This window comes from Pseudophryne corroboree, chromosome 10 (genome assembly GCF_028390025.1).
Source record: "Pseudophryne corroboree isolate aPseCor3 chromosome 10, aPseCor3.hap2, whole genome shotgun sequence".
Taxonomy (NCBI): Eukaryota; Metazoa; Chordata; class Amphibia; order Anura; family Myobatrachidae; genus Pseudophryne; species Pseudophryne corroboree.
Genome location: NC_086453.1, coordinates 332,864,528 through 332,879,703, shown reverse-complemented (window position 1 = coordinate 332,879,703; position 15,176 = coordinate 332,864,528). Strand labels below are relative to the sequence as shown.

The 15,176-nt window shown below is 44.6% G+C and overlaps 1 protein-coding gene across 1 annotated transcript in view; it reads left to right on the top strand.

Annotated features, from left to right (window-relative positions):
* Nucleotides 1–1,380: 1,380 nt before the first annotated feature.
* Nucleotides 1,381–15,176, top strand: part of LOC134965340 (indolethylamine N-methyltransferase-like) — a 63,225-nt gene continuing 49,429 nt past the window's right edge. The window contains exon 1 of the mRNA XM_063941811.1: nucleotides 1,381–1,465. Within this exon, the coding sequence (XP_063797881.1) occupies nucleotides 1,381–1,465 (85 nt within the window). The remainder of the gene's footprint in view (nucleotides 1,466–15,176) is intronic.

The following is a 15,176-nucleotide window of genomic DNA, read 5'->3' as shown; positions in this document are numbered from 1 at the left end:
AAGAACCACTTCCTCCTAGTGCTGAAGCTGCTGCCACTAGTAATGTCATAGATGATGAAGTGCCATCAATGTCGTCTGCCTAGTCCGATCCCCAATTTCATAGTACAGGGCATGTAAAATCCAAAAAGCCAAAGTTCAGTAAAAGTACCCAAAATATAAATTTACATGGTCTGAGGAGAAACGTAAACTTGCCAATATGCTATTTACAACACGGAGTGACAAGGAACGGCTAAGGCCTTGGCCTATGTTCATGACTAGTGGTTCAGCTTCACATGACGATGGAAGCCCTCATCCTCCTACTAGAAAAATGATAAGAGTTAAGCTGGCAAAAGCACAGCAAAGAACTGTGCATTCTAAGATGGTATCACAAATCCGGCGGTTGTAATGCCTGACCTTGCCAACACTGGACGGGAAGAGATGGCTCCTTCCACCATTTGCACACCCTCTGCAAGTGCTGGATGGAGCAACCACAGTCCAGTTTCTGATATTCAAATTGAAGTTGTCACTGTTGAAGTACACCAGGATGAGGATATGGGTGTTACTGGCGCTGAGGAGGAAGTTGACGAGGAGTATTCTGATGGTGATGTGGTTGTTTAAATCAGGCACCAGGGTAAACAGTTGTTGTCTGTGGGATGAATAAGCCCATTATCATGCCTGGTCAAAATACAAAAAAAACACCTCTTCATTGTGGAATTGTTTCTCCACAAATCTGGACAACAGGTGTCAAGCCATGTGTTGCCTTTGTCAATCCATAATAAGTAGGGGTAATTACGTTATCCACCTAGGAACATCCTCACTTATGTGTCACCTGCAGTGCATTCATCAGAAGTCATTGTCAAGTTCAGACACTTTGGGTAAGAGCGCAAGCAGTCCACTGACACCTAAATCCCTTCTTCCTCTTGTACCCTAGCTGCTGCAAGCCACACCACCAACTCCTTCAACGTCAAGCTGTTTTTCATGAGTAGCGAGTGGGTGGATTTTGCATTTTTTGTTTGCCATAATAGAATACGTATAAAGTATGTGGGACTTGTGGATGGAGCCCTTCATTCACTTTGCCTTGCCAGGATTCAAGGGTGGTCAATCTGTTGAAATCAGAGAATACATTTTGGACACCGTGCTCGATCATAGGTTTAAAGCTTACGTTGTATCTCTCTTTCAGGCAGACAAAAGTCGGCAGAGTTTCAAAGACATACTGGTGAGACAATTGTCAACTCAAGTGGAAAGTGACCCGTCAACAGCTACTCCTTCATTTTCTCCAGCACTGGGGATGCAAGAAAAAGCATAACATTTCCAAGCCCATCCACTGGTGGTTATGCAGGGCAGTCAGGAGCAAGTGCTGACATCTAGTCCGGACTGAAGGACCTTCCAATGATTACTGACATGTCTACTGATGATGTCACCGATGAAAGAATGGTGGAGGATTATATGGGTGACACCATACAAGCAGGCATGTCAGACATGGCATGTATGTATACTAGAGATGAGCGGGTTCGGTTCCTTGGAATCCGAACCCGCCCGAACTTCATGTTTTTTTTCACGGGTCCGAGCGACTCGGATCTTCCCGCCTTGCTCGGTTAACCCGAGCGCGCCCGAACGTCATCATGACGCTGTCGGATTCTCGCGAGACTCGGATTCTATATAAGGAGCCGCGCGTCGCCGCCATTTTCACTCGTGCATTGAGATTGATAGGGAGAGGACGTGTCTGGCGTCCTCTCCATTAGAATAGAGATAGATAGATTAGATAGAGAGAGATTGTGCAGAGTCGCAGACAGAGTTAGTTTACCACAGTCAGTGACCAGTGCAGTTGCTAGTTAACTTTTATTTAATATAATATATCCGTTCACTTCTCTCTGCTATATCCGTTCTCTGCCTGAAAAAAAAAACGATACACAGCACAGTCAGTCACACAGTGTGACTCAGTCTGTGTGCACTCAGCTCAGCCCAGTGTGCCGCACAGTCATCAATGTATAAATTAAAAGCTTATAATTAATTGTGGGGGAGACTGGGGAGCACTGCAGGTTGTTAGCAGGAGCCAGGAGTACAATTATATTAATTAACAGTGCACACTTTTGCTGCAGGAGTGGTGACCAGTGCCTGACCACCAGTATAGTATTGTTGTATACTACTAATATCTCTTTAAATATCAACCAGTCTATATTAGCAGCAGACACAGTACAGTGCGGTAGTTCACGGCTGTGGCTACCTCTGTGTCGGCACACGGCAGGCAGTCCGTCCGACCAGAATTGTATTATTTATTATTATATACCTACCACCTAACCGTGGTTTTTTTTTCATTCTTTATACCGTCATAGTGTCATCCTAATTGTTACGAGTATACTACTATCTCTTTATCAACCAGTGTACAGTGCGGTAGTTCACGGCTGTGGCTACCTCTGTGTCGGCACACGGCAGGCAGTCCGTCCGACCAGAATTGTATTATTTATTATTATATACCTACCACCTAACCGTGGTTTTTTTTTCATTCTTTATACCGTCATAGTGTCATCCTAATTGTTACGAGTATACTACTATCTCTTTATCAACCAGTGTACAGTGCGGTAGTTCACGGCTGTGGCTACCTCTGTGTCGGCACACGGCAGGCAGTCCGTCCGACCAGAATTGTATTATTTATTATTATATACCTACCACCTAACCGTGGTTTTTTTTTCATTCTTTATACCGTCATAGTGTCATCCTAATTGTTACGAGTATACTACTATCTCTTTATCAACCAGTGTACAGTGCGGTAGTTCACGGCTGTGGCTACCTCTGTGTCGGCACACGGCAGGCAGTCCGTCCGACCAGAATTGTATTATTTATTATTATATACCTACCACCTAACCGTGGTTTTTTTTTCATTCTTTATACCGTCATAGTGTCATCCTAATTGTTACGAGTATACTACTATCTCTTTATCAACCAGTGTACAGTGCGGTAGTTCACGGCTGTGGCTACCTCTGTGTCGGCACACGGCAGGCAGTCCGTCCGACCAGAATTGTATTATTTATTATTATATACCTATCACCTAACCGTGGTTTTTTTTTCATTCTTTATACCGTCATAGTGTCATCCTAATTGTTACGAGTATACTACTATCTCTTTATCAACCAGTGTACAGTGCGGTAGTTCACGGCTGTGGCTACCTCTGTGTCGGCACACGGCAGGCAGTCCGTCCGACCAGAATTGTATTATTTATTATTATATACCTACCACCTAACCGTGGTTTTTTTTTCATTCTTTATACCGTCATAGTGTCATCCTAATTGTTACGAGTATACTACTATCTCTTTATCAACCAGTGTACAGTGCGGTAGTTCACGGCTGTGGCTACCTCTGTGTCGGCACACGGCAGGCAGTCCGTCCGACCAGAATTGTATTATTTATTATTATATACCTACCACCTAACCGTGGTTTTTTTTTCATTCTTTATACCGTCATAGTGTCATCCTAATTGTTACGAGTATACTACTATCTCTTTATCAACCAGTGTACAGTGCGGTAGTTCACGGCTGTGGCTACCTCTGTGTCGGCACACGGCAGGCAGTCCGTCCGACCAGAATTGTATTATTTATTATTATATACCTACCACCTAACCGTGGTTTTTTTTTCATTCTTTATACCGTCATAGTGTCATCCTAATTGTTACGAGTATACTACTATCTCTTTATCAACCAGTGTACAGTGCGGTAGTTCACGGCTGTGGCTACCTCTGTGTCGGCACACGGCAGGCAGTCCGTCCGACCAGAATTGTATTATTTATTATTATATACCTACCACCTAACCGTGGTTTTTTTTTCATTCTTTATACCGTCATAGTGTCATCCTAATTGTTACGAGTATACTACTATCTCTTTATCAACCAGTGTACAGTGCGGTAGTTCACGGCTGTGGCTACCTCTGTGTCGGCAGTCGGCAGGCAGTCCGTCCATCCATAATTGTATTATTATTATAATATATACCACCTAACCGTGGTTTTTTTTTCATTCTTTATACCGTCGTCATAGTGTCATACTAGTTGTTACGAGTATACTACTATCTCTTTATCAACCAGTGTACAGTGCGGTAGTTCACGGCTGTGGCTACCTCTGTGTCGGCAGTCGGCAGGCAGTCCGTCCATCCATAATTGTATTATTATTATAATATATACCACCTAACCGTGGTTTTTTTATACCACCTAACCGTGGCAGTCCGTCCATAATTGTATACTAGTATCCAATCCATCCATCTCCATTGTTTACCTAAGGGTGCCTTTTAGTTCTGCCTATAAAATATGGAGAACAAAAAAGTTGAGGTTCCAAAATTAGGGAAAGATCAAGATCCACTTCCACCTCGTGCTGAAGCTGCTGCCACTAGTCATGGCCGAGACGATGAAATGCCAGCAACGTCGTCTGCCAAGGCCGATGCCCAATGTCATAGTACAGAGCATGTCAAATCCAAAACACCAAATATCAGAAAAAAAAGGACTCCAAAACCTAAAATAAAATTGTCGGAGGAGAAGCGTAAACTTGCCAATATGCCATTTACCACACGGAGTGGCAAGGAACGGCTGAGGCCCTGGCCTATGTTCATGGCTAGTGGTTCAGCTTCACATGAGGATGGAAGCACTCAGCCTCTCGCTAGAAAACTGAAAAGACTCAAGCTGGCAAAAGCACCGCAAAGAACTGTGCGTTCTTTGAAATCCCAAATCCACAAGGAGAGTCCAATTGTGTCGTTTGCGATGCCTGACCTTCCCAACACTGGACGTGAAGAGCATGCGCCTTCCACTATTTGCATGCCCCCTGCAAGTGCTGGAAGGAGCACCCGCAGTCCAGTTCCTGATAGTCAGATTGAAGATGTCAGTGTTGAAGTACACCAGGATGAGGAGGATATGGGTGTTGCTGGCGCTGGGGAGGAAATTGACCAGGAGGATTCTGATGGTGAGGTGGTTTGTTTAAGTCAGGCACCCGGGGAGACACCTGTTGTCCGTGGGAGGAATATGGCCGTTGACATGCCAGGTGAAAATACCAAAAAAATCAGCTCTTCGGTGTGGAGGTATTTCACCAGAAATGCGGACAACAGGTGTCAAGCCGTGTGTTCCCTTTGTCAAGCTGTAATAAGTAGGGGTAAGGACGTTAACCACCTCGGAACATCCTCCCTTATACGTCACCTGCAGCGCATTCATAATAAGTCAGTGACAAGTTCAAAAACTTTGGGTGACAGCGGAAGCAGTCCACTGACCAGTAAATCCCTTCCTCTTGTAACCAAGCTCACGCAAACCACCCCACCAACTCCCTCAGTGTCAATTTCCTCCTTCCCCAGGAATGCCAATAGTCCTGCAGGCCATGTCACTGGCAAGTCTGACGAGTCCTTTCCTGCCTGGGATTCCTCCGATGCATCCTTGCGTGTAACGCCTACTGCTGCTGGCGCTGCTGTTGTTGCCGCTGGGAGTCGATGGTCATCCCAGAGGGGAAGTCGTAAGCCCACTTGTACTACTTCCAGTAAGCAATTGACTGTTCAACAGTCCTTTGCGAGGAAGATGAAATATCACAGCAGTCATCCTACTGCAAAGCGGATAACTGAGTCCTTGACAACTATGTTGGTGTTAGACGTGCGTCCGGTATCCGCCGTTAGTTCACAGGGAACTAGACAATTTATTGAGGCAGTGTGCCCCCGTTACCAAATACCATCTAGGTTCCACTTCTCTAGGCAGGCGATACCGAGAATGTACACGGACGTCAGAAAAAGACTCACCAGTGTCCTAAAAAATGCAGTTGTACCCAATGTCCACTTAACCACGGACATGTGGACAAGTGGAGCAGGGCAGGGTCAGGACTATATGACTGTGACAGCCCACTGGGTAGATGTATGGACTCCCGCCGCAAGAACAGCAGCGGCGGCACCAGTAGCAGCATCTCGCAAACGCCAACTCTTTCCTAGGCAGGCTACGCTTTGTATCACCGCTTTCCAGAATACGCACACAGCTGAAAACCTCTTACGGCAACTGAGGAAGATCATCGCGGAATGGCTTACCCCAATTGGACTCTCCTGTGGATTTGTGGCATCGGACAACGCCAGCAATATTGTGTGTGCATTAAATATGGGCAAATTCCAGCACGTCCCATGTTTTGCACATACCTTGAATTTGGTGGTGCAGAATTTTTTAAAAAACGACAGGGGCGTGCAAGAGATGCTGTCGGTGGCCAGAAAAATTGCGGGACACTTTCGGCGTACAGGCACCACGTACAGAAGACTGGAGCACCACCAAAAACTACTGAACCTGCCCTGCCATCATCTGAAGCAAGAAGTGGTAACGAGGTGGAATTCAACCCTCTATATGCTTCAGAGGTTGGAGGAGCAGCAAAAGGCCATTCAAGCCTATACAATTGAGCACGATATAGGAGATGGAATGCACCTGTCTCAAGTGCAGTGGAGAATGATTTCAACGTTGTGCAAGGTTCTGATGCCCTTTGAACTTGCCACACGTGAAGTCAGTTCAGACACTGCCAGCCTGAGTCAGGTCATTCCCCTCATCAGGCTTTTGCAGAAGAAGCTGGAGGCATTGAAGAAGGAGCTAACACGGAGCGATTCCGCTAGGCATGTGGGACTTGTGGATGCAGCCCTTAATTCGCTTAACAAGGATTCACGGGTGGTCAATCTGTTGAAATCAGAGCACTACATTTTGGCCACCGTGCTCGATCCTAGATTTAAAGCCTACCTTGGATCTCTCTTTCCGGCAGACACAGGTCTGCTGGGGTTGAAAGACCTGCTGGTGACAAAATTGTCAAGTCAAGCGGAACGCGACCTGTCAACATCTCCTCCTTCACATTCTCCCGCAACTGGGGGTGCGAGGAAAAGGCTCAGAATTCCGAGCCCACCCGCTGGCGGTGATGCAGGGCAGTCTGGAGCGACTGCTGATGCTGACATCTGGTCCGGACTGAAGGACCTGACAACGATTACGGACATGTCGTCTACTGTCACTGCATATGATTCTCTCAACATTGATAGAATGGTGGAGGATTATATGAGTGACCGCATCCAAGTAGGCACGTCACACAGTCCGTACTTATACTGGCAGGAAAAAGAGGCAATTTGGAGGCCCTTGCACAAACTGGCTTTATTCTACCTAAGTTGCCCTCCCACAAGTGTGTACTCCGAAAGAGTGTTTAGTGCCGCCGCTCACCTTGTCAGCAATCGGCGTACGAGGTTACATCCAGAAAATGTGGAGAAGATGATGTTCATTAAAATGAATTATAATCAATTCCTCCGCGGAGACATTGACCAGCAGCAATTGCCTCCACAAAGTACACAGGGAGCTGAGATGGTGGATTCCAGTGGGGACGAATTGATAATCTGTGAGGAGGGGGATGTACACGGTGATATATCGGAGGGTGAAGATGAGGTGGACATCTTGCCTCTGTAGAGCCAGTTTGTGCAAGGAGAGATTAATTGCTTCTTTTTTGGGGGGGGTCCAAACCAACCCGTCATATCAGTCACAGTCGTGTGGCAGACCCTGTCACTGAAATGATGGGTTGGTTAAAGTGTGCATGTCCTGTTTTGTTTATACAACATAAGGGTGGGTGGGAGGGCCCAAGGATAATTCCATCTTGCACCTCTTTTTTCTTTTCTTTTTCTTTGCATCATGTGCTGATTGGGGAGGGTTTTTTGGAAGGGACATCCTGCGTGACACTGCAGTGCCACTCCTAGATGGGCCCGGTGTTTGTGTCGGCCACTAGGGTCGCTAATCTTACTCACACAGTCAGCTACCTCATTGCGCCTCTTTTTTTCTTTGCGTCATGTGCTGTTTGGGGAGGGTTTTTTGGAAGGGACATCCTGCGTGACACTGCAGTGCCACTCCTAGATGTGCCCGGTGTTTGTGTCGGCCACTAGGGTCGCTAATCTTACTCACACAGTCAGCTACCTCATTGCGCCTCTTTTTTTCTTTGCGTCATGTGCTGTTTGGGGAGGGTTTTTTGGAAGGGCCATCCTGCGTGACACTGCAGTGCCACTCCTAGATGGGCCCGGTGTTTGTGTCGGCCACTAGGGTCGCTTATCTTACTCACACAGCGACCTCGGTGCAAATTTTAGGACTAAAAATAATATTGTGAGGTGTGATGTGTTCAGAATAGGCTGAAAATGAGTGTAAATTATGTTTTTTGAGGTTAATAATACTTTGGGATCAAAATTACCCCCAAATTCTATGATTTATGCTGTTTTTTAGGGTTTTTTGAAAAAAACACCCGAATCCAAAACACACCCGAATCCGACAAAAAAAATTCGGTGAGGTTTTGCCAAAACGCGGTCGAACCCAAAACACGGCCGCGGAACCGAACCCAAAACCAAAACACAAAACCCGAAAAATTTCCGGCGCTCATCTCTACTTTAAAGCGCATATCCAGTACATTTTGTAAAAGAGACCCAGAGGCGCTATGTAGGCTTCAATGAGGGTGAGGCAGAAACATTTGGTTCAATCTTTGGAAAGCAAGGAGCTGTCTGAACTCTAGTACTTGAATCTGTTGAATCATATCCACACCTGTGAATTGGAATAACAGTGCACCCAGCAAAAAGGGTAGGACATGACATACGTTTATATACTGGCAGGAAAAAGATGCAATTTGGAGGCCCTTGCACAAACTGGCTTTATTTTACCTAATTTTCCTCCCCTCCAGTGTGTACTCCCAAAGAGTGTTTAGTTCAACTGGTCACCTTGTCAGCGATCGTTGTAGGAGATTACTTTCAGAAAATGTGGAGAAGATGATGTTCATCAAAATGAATTATAAATTCCTCCAGGAAGACCTTTACCAGCAATTGCCTCCAGAATGTACACAGGGACCTGTGATGGTGGACTCCAGTTTGGACGAATTAATAGTCTGTCAGTAGGAGGATGTACACACTGAAAGGGGTGAGGAATCGGAGGATGAGGAGAACATCTTGCCTTTGTAGAGACAGTTTGTGCAAGGAGAGATGGATTACTTCTTTTTTGGTGGGGGGATTAATTGTTCTTTTTTGTGGGGGCCCAAACAAACCAATGATTTCAGTCACAGTCATGTGGTAAAGCCTGTTGCTGAAATGATTGGTTTGTTAACGTGTGCATGTCCTGTTTGTACAACATAAGGGTGAGTGGGAGAGCCCAAGGACAATTCCATCTTGCACCTCTTTTTTTCTTTGCTTTATGTGCTGTTTGGGGCCTAGTTTTAAAAACTGCCATCCTGTCTGCAACTGCAGTGCTACTCCTAGATGGGCCAGGTGTTTGTGCCTCCCACTTGGGTCGCTTAGCTTAGTCATCCAGCGGACTCAGTGCAACCTTTTGGCCTAAAAACAATATTGTGACGTGTGAGGTGTGTAGAATAAACTGGAAATAAGTGGAAATTAATGTTATTGAGGTTACTAATACCATAGGATCAAAATTACCCCACATTCTGTGATTTTAACTGTTTTTGCGTATTTTTCAAAAATCATCCAGATCCAAAACCAAAACCCGAAAGGGTGGTTTTGGCAAAAGCAATCCAGATCTAAAACACGAGCAAGGATCCAGATCCAAAACTAAAACACAAAACACGAAAAGTGCCCGCCCCACGTCTCTTATATAAATACACTAAATTGCTGCATTCACCTATTAAATATGCAAGATTACATTCATCAGTTAAAGGAATATGTCATGAAAGTTCAGATAATATCCACTGATATTTAGCCGCATATACTGTAGATAATAGTACTGTATAACCTGCTTCTCGCTGCTCCAGTATCCTTATGGGGATTAGCATGGTGGGATGCAAAGGGTATTCGATCTTTAGGTTGAACACACTTAGGTCGATAGTCATTAAGTTGACCACTATTGGTCGACATGCACTAGGTCAACATGGTCATTAGGTCGACATGGCAAAGGTCGACACATGAAATGGTCAACTTGAGTTTTTTTAAAGAAAATGAAAAAGTTTTTAACTGTTTCTTAATTTACGATCCACGTGGACTATGATTGGGAATAGTAACTTGTGCCGAGTGCAGTGGTAGTGGAGCGAGGCACCTTGCCTGAAGCCTGGCGAAGCGAGCCGTGTGAGAGGACATGGTGCACTAATTGGGGTTCCTGGTCACTTTATGAAGAAAATGACACAATTGTAAAAAAAAAAACACTAAAAAAAAATGTCGTCAAGTTTCCATGTCGACTTTTTCCGTGTTAATCTCATGGCCATGTCAACCTATTTCAGGTGTAGACCTAGTCACTGTCGACCAATAGCGGTCGACCTAATGACTGACGACCTAGTTAGGGTCAACCCAATGAATCAAACCCGTTGCAAAGGCCTTGTCGCTGTTTCACCTTGGAAATTCCTCCACGCGAGTAGGTAAAGCTTACTAGGTGACAATAGACTAAGGGGTTGGCTCAGGAAACCCCTGAATAAAGTAAATGGGTATAGAGAGAAGGATAATACATTTTAAGGTCTCACACATTAACACCATGCAATCATATTTTTTTATTGTTCAAACAGTATTTACACAACTGCGCCTACTTGCAAAATAAATTGTTAGTATAAGTGAAAGAACCACGGAATAATATGTAGTATGAAAAATACTGACGTTTATTTGTATATGAATAATATAGGGTCAAAATTTGCTTTTACCCAAATGTATGAAAAAAATGATAGTGATAATCATGAAATTGGGCAAAGAATGATGATAAAAAAAAAAAAAAATATATATATATATATAATATAAAAAAAGTAAATGAAAAATATAAAGTGGAAATGAAAAAATTAGAAAAAATATGTCTAAGTCCCAAAATGTCTGGTGTGAGCAGAGTGTGGCGTCCCACCTCTTTTCCACCTTATTGTCGTTTTTTACTATCCGGTATCACAGTATAGATTGATATTTCTGGATTAGCAGGAATGTTGAATTCCACAGTTAGTCACAGTATCGCTGTGGGGTACCCCAATCTGGACAGTGGTGGGATGAGGTGATCAGGGTGAAGGTAAAATTAAATATCCCCGGACTCCCCGCTAACCTCCTCCGTCCTGTGCAGCAGGAGACGTCCGCAAACACAGACGTCTGCCAGTGTTCAAAACTGGAGGGACGCGGTCATGCCTCTGGGGGGAAGGTATCGACGACTTCTGGACCCACAAGGGGACTGTCCGCCGTGAACCTTCCCTCCTACGGGGTGTATTACCTTTTCTCCTGCGCTCGATCTCGTCACACACTTCCACTCCTTTCTTCTGTCTTCTCTCAGCCTGACGATCGGTGCTCCGCTCTCAGGTCTGTGCCCTCTCGGCCGTGCGGCTCCGTTTCTCCTCCACAGTGTCTCTTGCGAATCAGTTTGTTCCGTCCAGATATATTTCAAAATACTGTTGTTTTCTATAGATGATATGGAGAGTGGTGATGCAATGCTCAGTTCCTTCTCCAACGCGTATTGGGTCTTCCTCAGGGAGTCCGTAGGAGGGAAGGTTCACGGCGGACAGTCCCCTTGTGGGTCCAGAAGTCGTCGATACCTTCCCCCCAGAGGCATGACCGCGTCCCTCCGGTTTTGAACACTGGCAGACGTCTGTGTTTGCGGACGTCTCCTGCTGCACAGGACGGAGGAGGTTAGCGGGGAGTCCGGGGATATTTAATTTTACCTTCACCCTGATCACCTCATCCCACCACTGTCCAGATTGGGGTACCCCACAGCGATACTGTGACTAACTGTGGAATTCAACATTCCTGCTAATCCAGAAATATCAATCTATACTGTGATACCGGATAGTAAAAAACGACAATAAGGTGGAAAAGAGGTGGGACGCCACACTCTGCTCACACCAGACATTTTGGGACTTAGACATATTTTTTCTAATTTTTTCATTTCCACTTTATATTTTTCATTTTCTTTTTTTATATTATATATATTTTTTTTTTTTTTTTATCATCATTCTTTGCCCAACTTCATGATTATCACTATCATTTTTTTCATACATTTGGGTAAAAGCAAATTTTGACCCTATATTATTTATATACAAATAAACGTCAGTATTTTTCATACTACATATTATTCCGTGGTTCTTTCACTTATACTGACAATTTATTTTGCAAGTAGGCGCAGTTGTGTAAATCCTGTTTGAACTTTAAATACTGGAGGTTTCTGGGTTTAACCTCTCACACGTACTGCTGCCACCCCAGTATTACTTATATAAGTAGAGCGTTGGTCACATTTACAAAGAAACATATTTTTTTATTGTACAGGAACACTTCTTAACCAGGAACCCAGTTTGACCTTAAACACCATTTGGAATGCAACATTATAATATGTGTGTCAAACAGTGTAACTCAGGCCCTCATTCCGAGTTGTTCACTCGCAAGCTGCTTTTAGCAGCATTGCACACGCTAAGCCGCCGCCTACTGGGAGTGAATCTTAGATTATCAAAATTGCGAACGAAAGATTCTCAAAATTGCGAACTAAAGATTTGCAATATTGCGATAAGACATCACTGTGCAGTTTCTGAGTAGCTCGAGACTTACTCGGCATCTGCGATCAGTTCAGTGCTTGTCGTTCCTGGTTTGACGTCACAAACACACCCAGCGTTCGCCCAGACACTCCTCCGTTTCTCCAGCCACTCCCGCGTTTTTCCCAGAAACGGTAGCATTTTTTCCCACACGCCCATAAAACGGCCTGTTTCCACCCAGAAACACCCACTTCCTGTCAATCACACTACGATCGCCTGAGCGAAGAAAGAGCCGTGAGTAAAAATCCTAACTTCTTAGCAAATTTACTTGGCGCAGTAGCAGTGCGGACATTGCGCATGCGCACTAAGCGGAAAATCGCTGCGATGCGATGAAATTTACAGAGCGAACAACTCGGAATGACCACCTCAGTTTGTTCATTATTACATCAGTTATCAATGTACTGCATAAGTCGAATATGCTCAGCGGAATTGCTTAGTTTCATCTTCAGTTTCTCTAGCTTCTTTATTAGTAGTTTCATTAGGGTTTGACCTAACTGTGGCTAGCAGTAGTGTCGGACTGGGGCATAAAGGGCCCATCAGAGATATAGGGGACCATGCATAGGGGTGTGGCCAGTCTCCAGAGAGGTTGTGGCCATACACTACAGAAGTTTCGCTAACCATTACAGAGTGAATGGTCTGGGCCTGCACGCATAATAATGTGCTAGATTAATAACAGCAATGCATCTTAGAAAAAAATACCATAGTCCTGTGCAGTATAATGTAATATATGTATAATTCAAGTGCACAGTCTGGAACATAATTCCTAGTAGAGGAGGTGGACCCTCTGGCAGTGGGGCCCACCAGGCAATTTCTCCCCCACCTCCCTTCCTCGTACGGCTGTGGGTCAGTCTAACCCTGGCTGTCAGTGTTTGAACTCACTTCACTGGTTACAATTTCATATGATTTCAGAAGCTTACATATAATTGAGAGTATTCTCCAGTGTACTGTAGTATGTTAACATTCCTCCCACTCCTTATCTCATGGCTTGATGTGTATGTCTTGATGGCTTGTTGCTGTTCCTCCAGTTGTCAAAACATATAAAGGGTGGAATTTCATCTGGTTACCTTTTGCTTCAGTTGGTGGAATGGCAAATTAAACTTTACTTGCAGCTGCTGCAGTGTTTTACATGCGGTTGTTGAATGCAGAAAAATACCAGAAATGTTACGGGCCACAGCAAGTATCTCTTTTTTAAGAAATTATGATATGACTTCCTTCCACTGCTGTTAGGTAAATCAGGGTAGGTGAAGATGTTAATGGCAATGCTAATTTCTTGGCCAAGGTGGCTGAAATTAAGTTTCCAGCTGTTCCGGAGTCGAGCAAGTGCTGGTATGAATACAGACCCTCTAGGATGTTTAAAAGTCACTGAGATTGCACAGTACGGTTTCTTATTTACACTGGGAGATTGATTAGAAACTCCTTAGTTAACATCTTCAACACCAGTTAGGACCAGGCATTATCTGCAAGGACATGAACATGGCACATGGTTGGGACTGGCATAGTAGATGCACAAATCAGTCAAACAATCAGTCTCATTCTTTATGGATGAGATGAGAATGTCCTAACTGCATGGAAAATATTGACTGAGGCTGGAACCGTGGGGCCAGATTAATCTTGGGATGCTCTACTCTGCACATCTCCTGAGTTCCACTTCGGAAGTGGAGAATTACATGCCTACAGACAGAGCTTAATTCATCCAGCTTTGTAGGCAGTGTTGGACTGAGGTACGAAGGGCCTACCTGGGGAACGTAGTGGTAGGGAGACCATGCTTAGGGTAGGGATAGACTGGGGGCCATAATCAGCTCTGGAATGTGCACTAAAGATGGGGGCTTGCTGTGAGTCAGGGGGGGCGTGGACTTGTGGCACGCCCCATTTCCATGGAGATGGGTAGGGAGTGTGACACGCACATGGGGGCATTCCGCGAGTCAGGGGGCATGGACTTGTGGTATGCCTCCATTTCTATGGAGACAGGAGGGGTGGCCCAGGAGTGGGCAGAGCAGAGAGCTGGAGGCTGTGCAGCCTTCCTGTCTGTAAGACCGGACCAGGCCATCAACCTTTCTGGCATTTGCCAGAAGTGCCAGATGGGCAGTCTGGGCCTGCTTAGGGGTGTTGCCAGTCTCCAGAGGGGGTGTTGCCAGACACCACAGAGGCTTGGCTAACCATTAGACAGTGCTTTGTCTGGGCCTCTTGATAAATATAAAGAAGTAGACTCTTGTGTAGGGCAGATGTGAAAAGAAATACGTAGGTATAAATCAGGCTCTTTGGTATATTCTGCTTTGCTAAGCAGCGGCCATAGTCACTCACACTAGCAGACAAAAGAAAAAAAAGTTAGAGGCAGCGTTAAATCTTATGTTATGAATATAAACAATGTTAGATTATTTGGATGGAAAATTAAAACTTTTTAATACACAATTAAAATTAGACCCAATTAATTAAAATAGAAATATAGTCACCAAATTAGCAATATGGCCATCAGTTACAGCAGGATATAATGAAAACAGCAGGAGGATTCACTTGTTGTGGGGAAGATGATTGAGACATCACCCGTGGAGCTGTACAGCTGGTTTTGGCGACGCCCGGATATATCATCTTTTAAATTCGCTGTTTTGTCTACTGTTTGTCTGTAGACCACTTCTAAGCATGAGAGACCATCTATTCCCCATTTGTTGTCATATGTTTTAAATAGAGATTAAAAAGTGTTACATTATCGGAGGCTATTATTTCTCTCTTTTGGGTAAC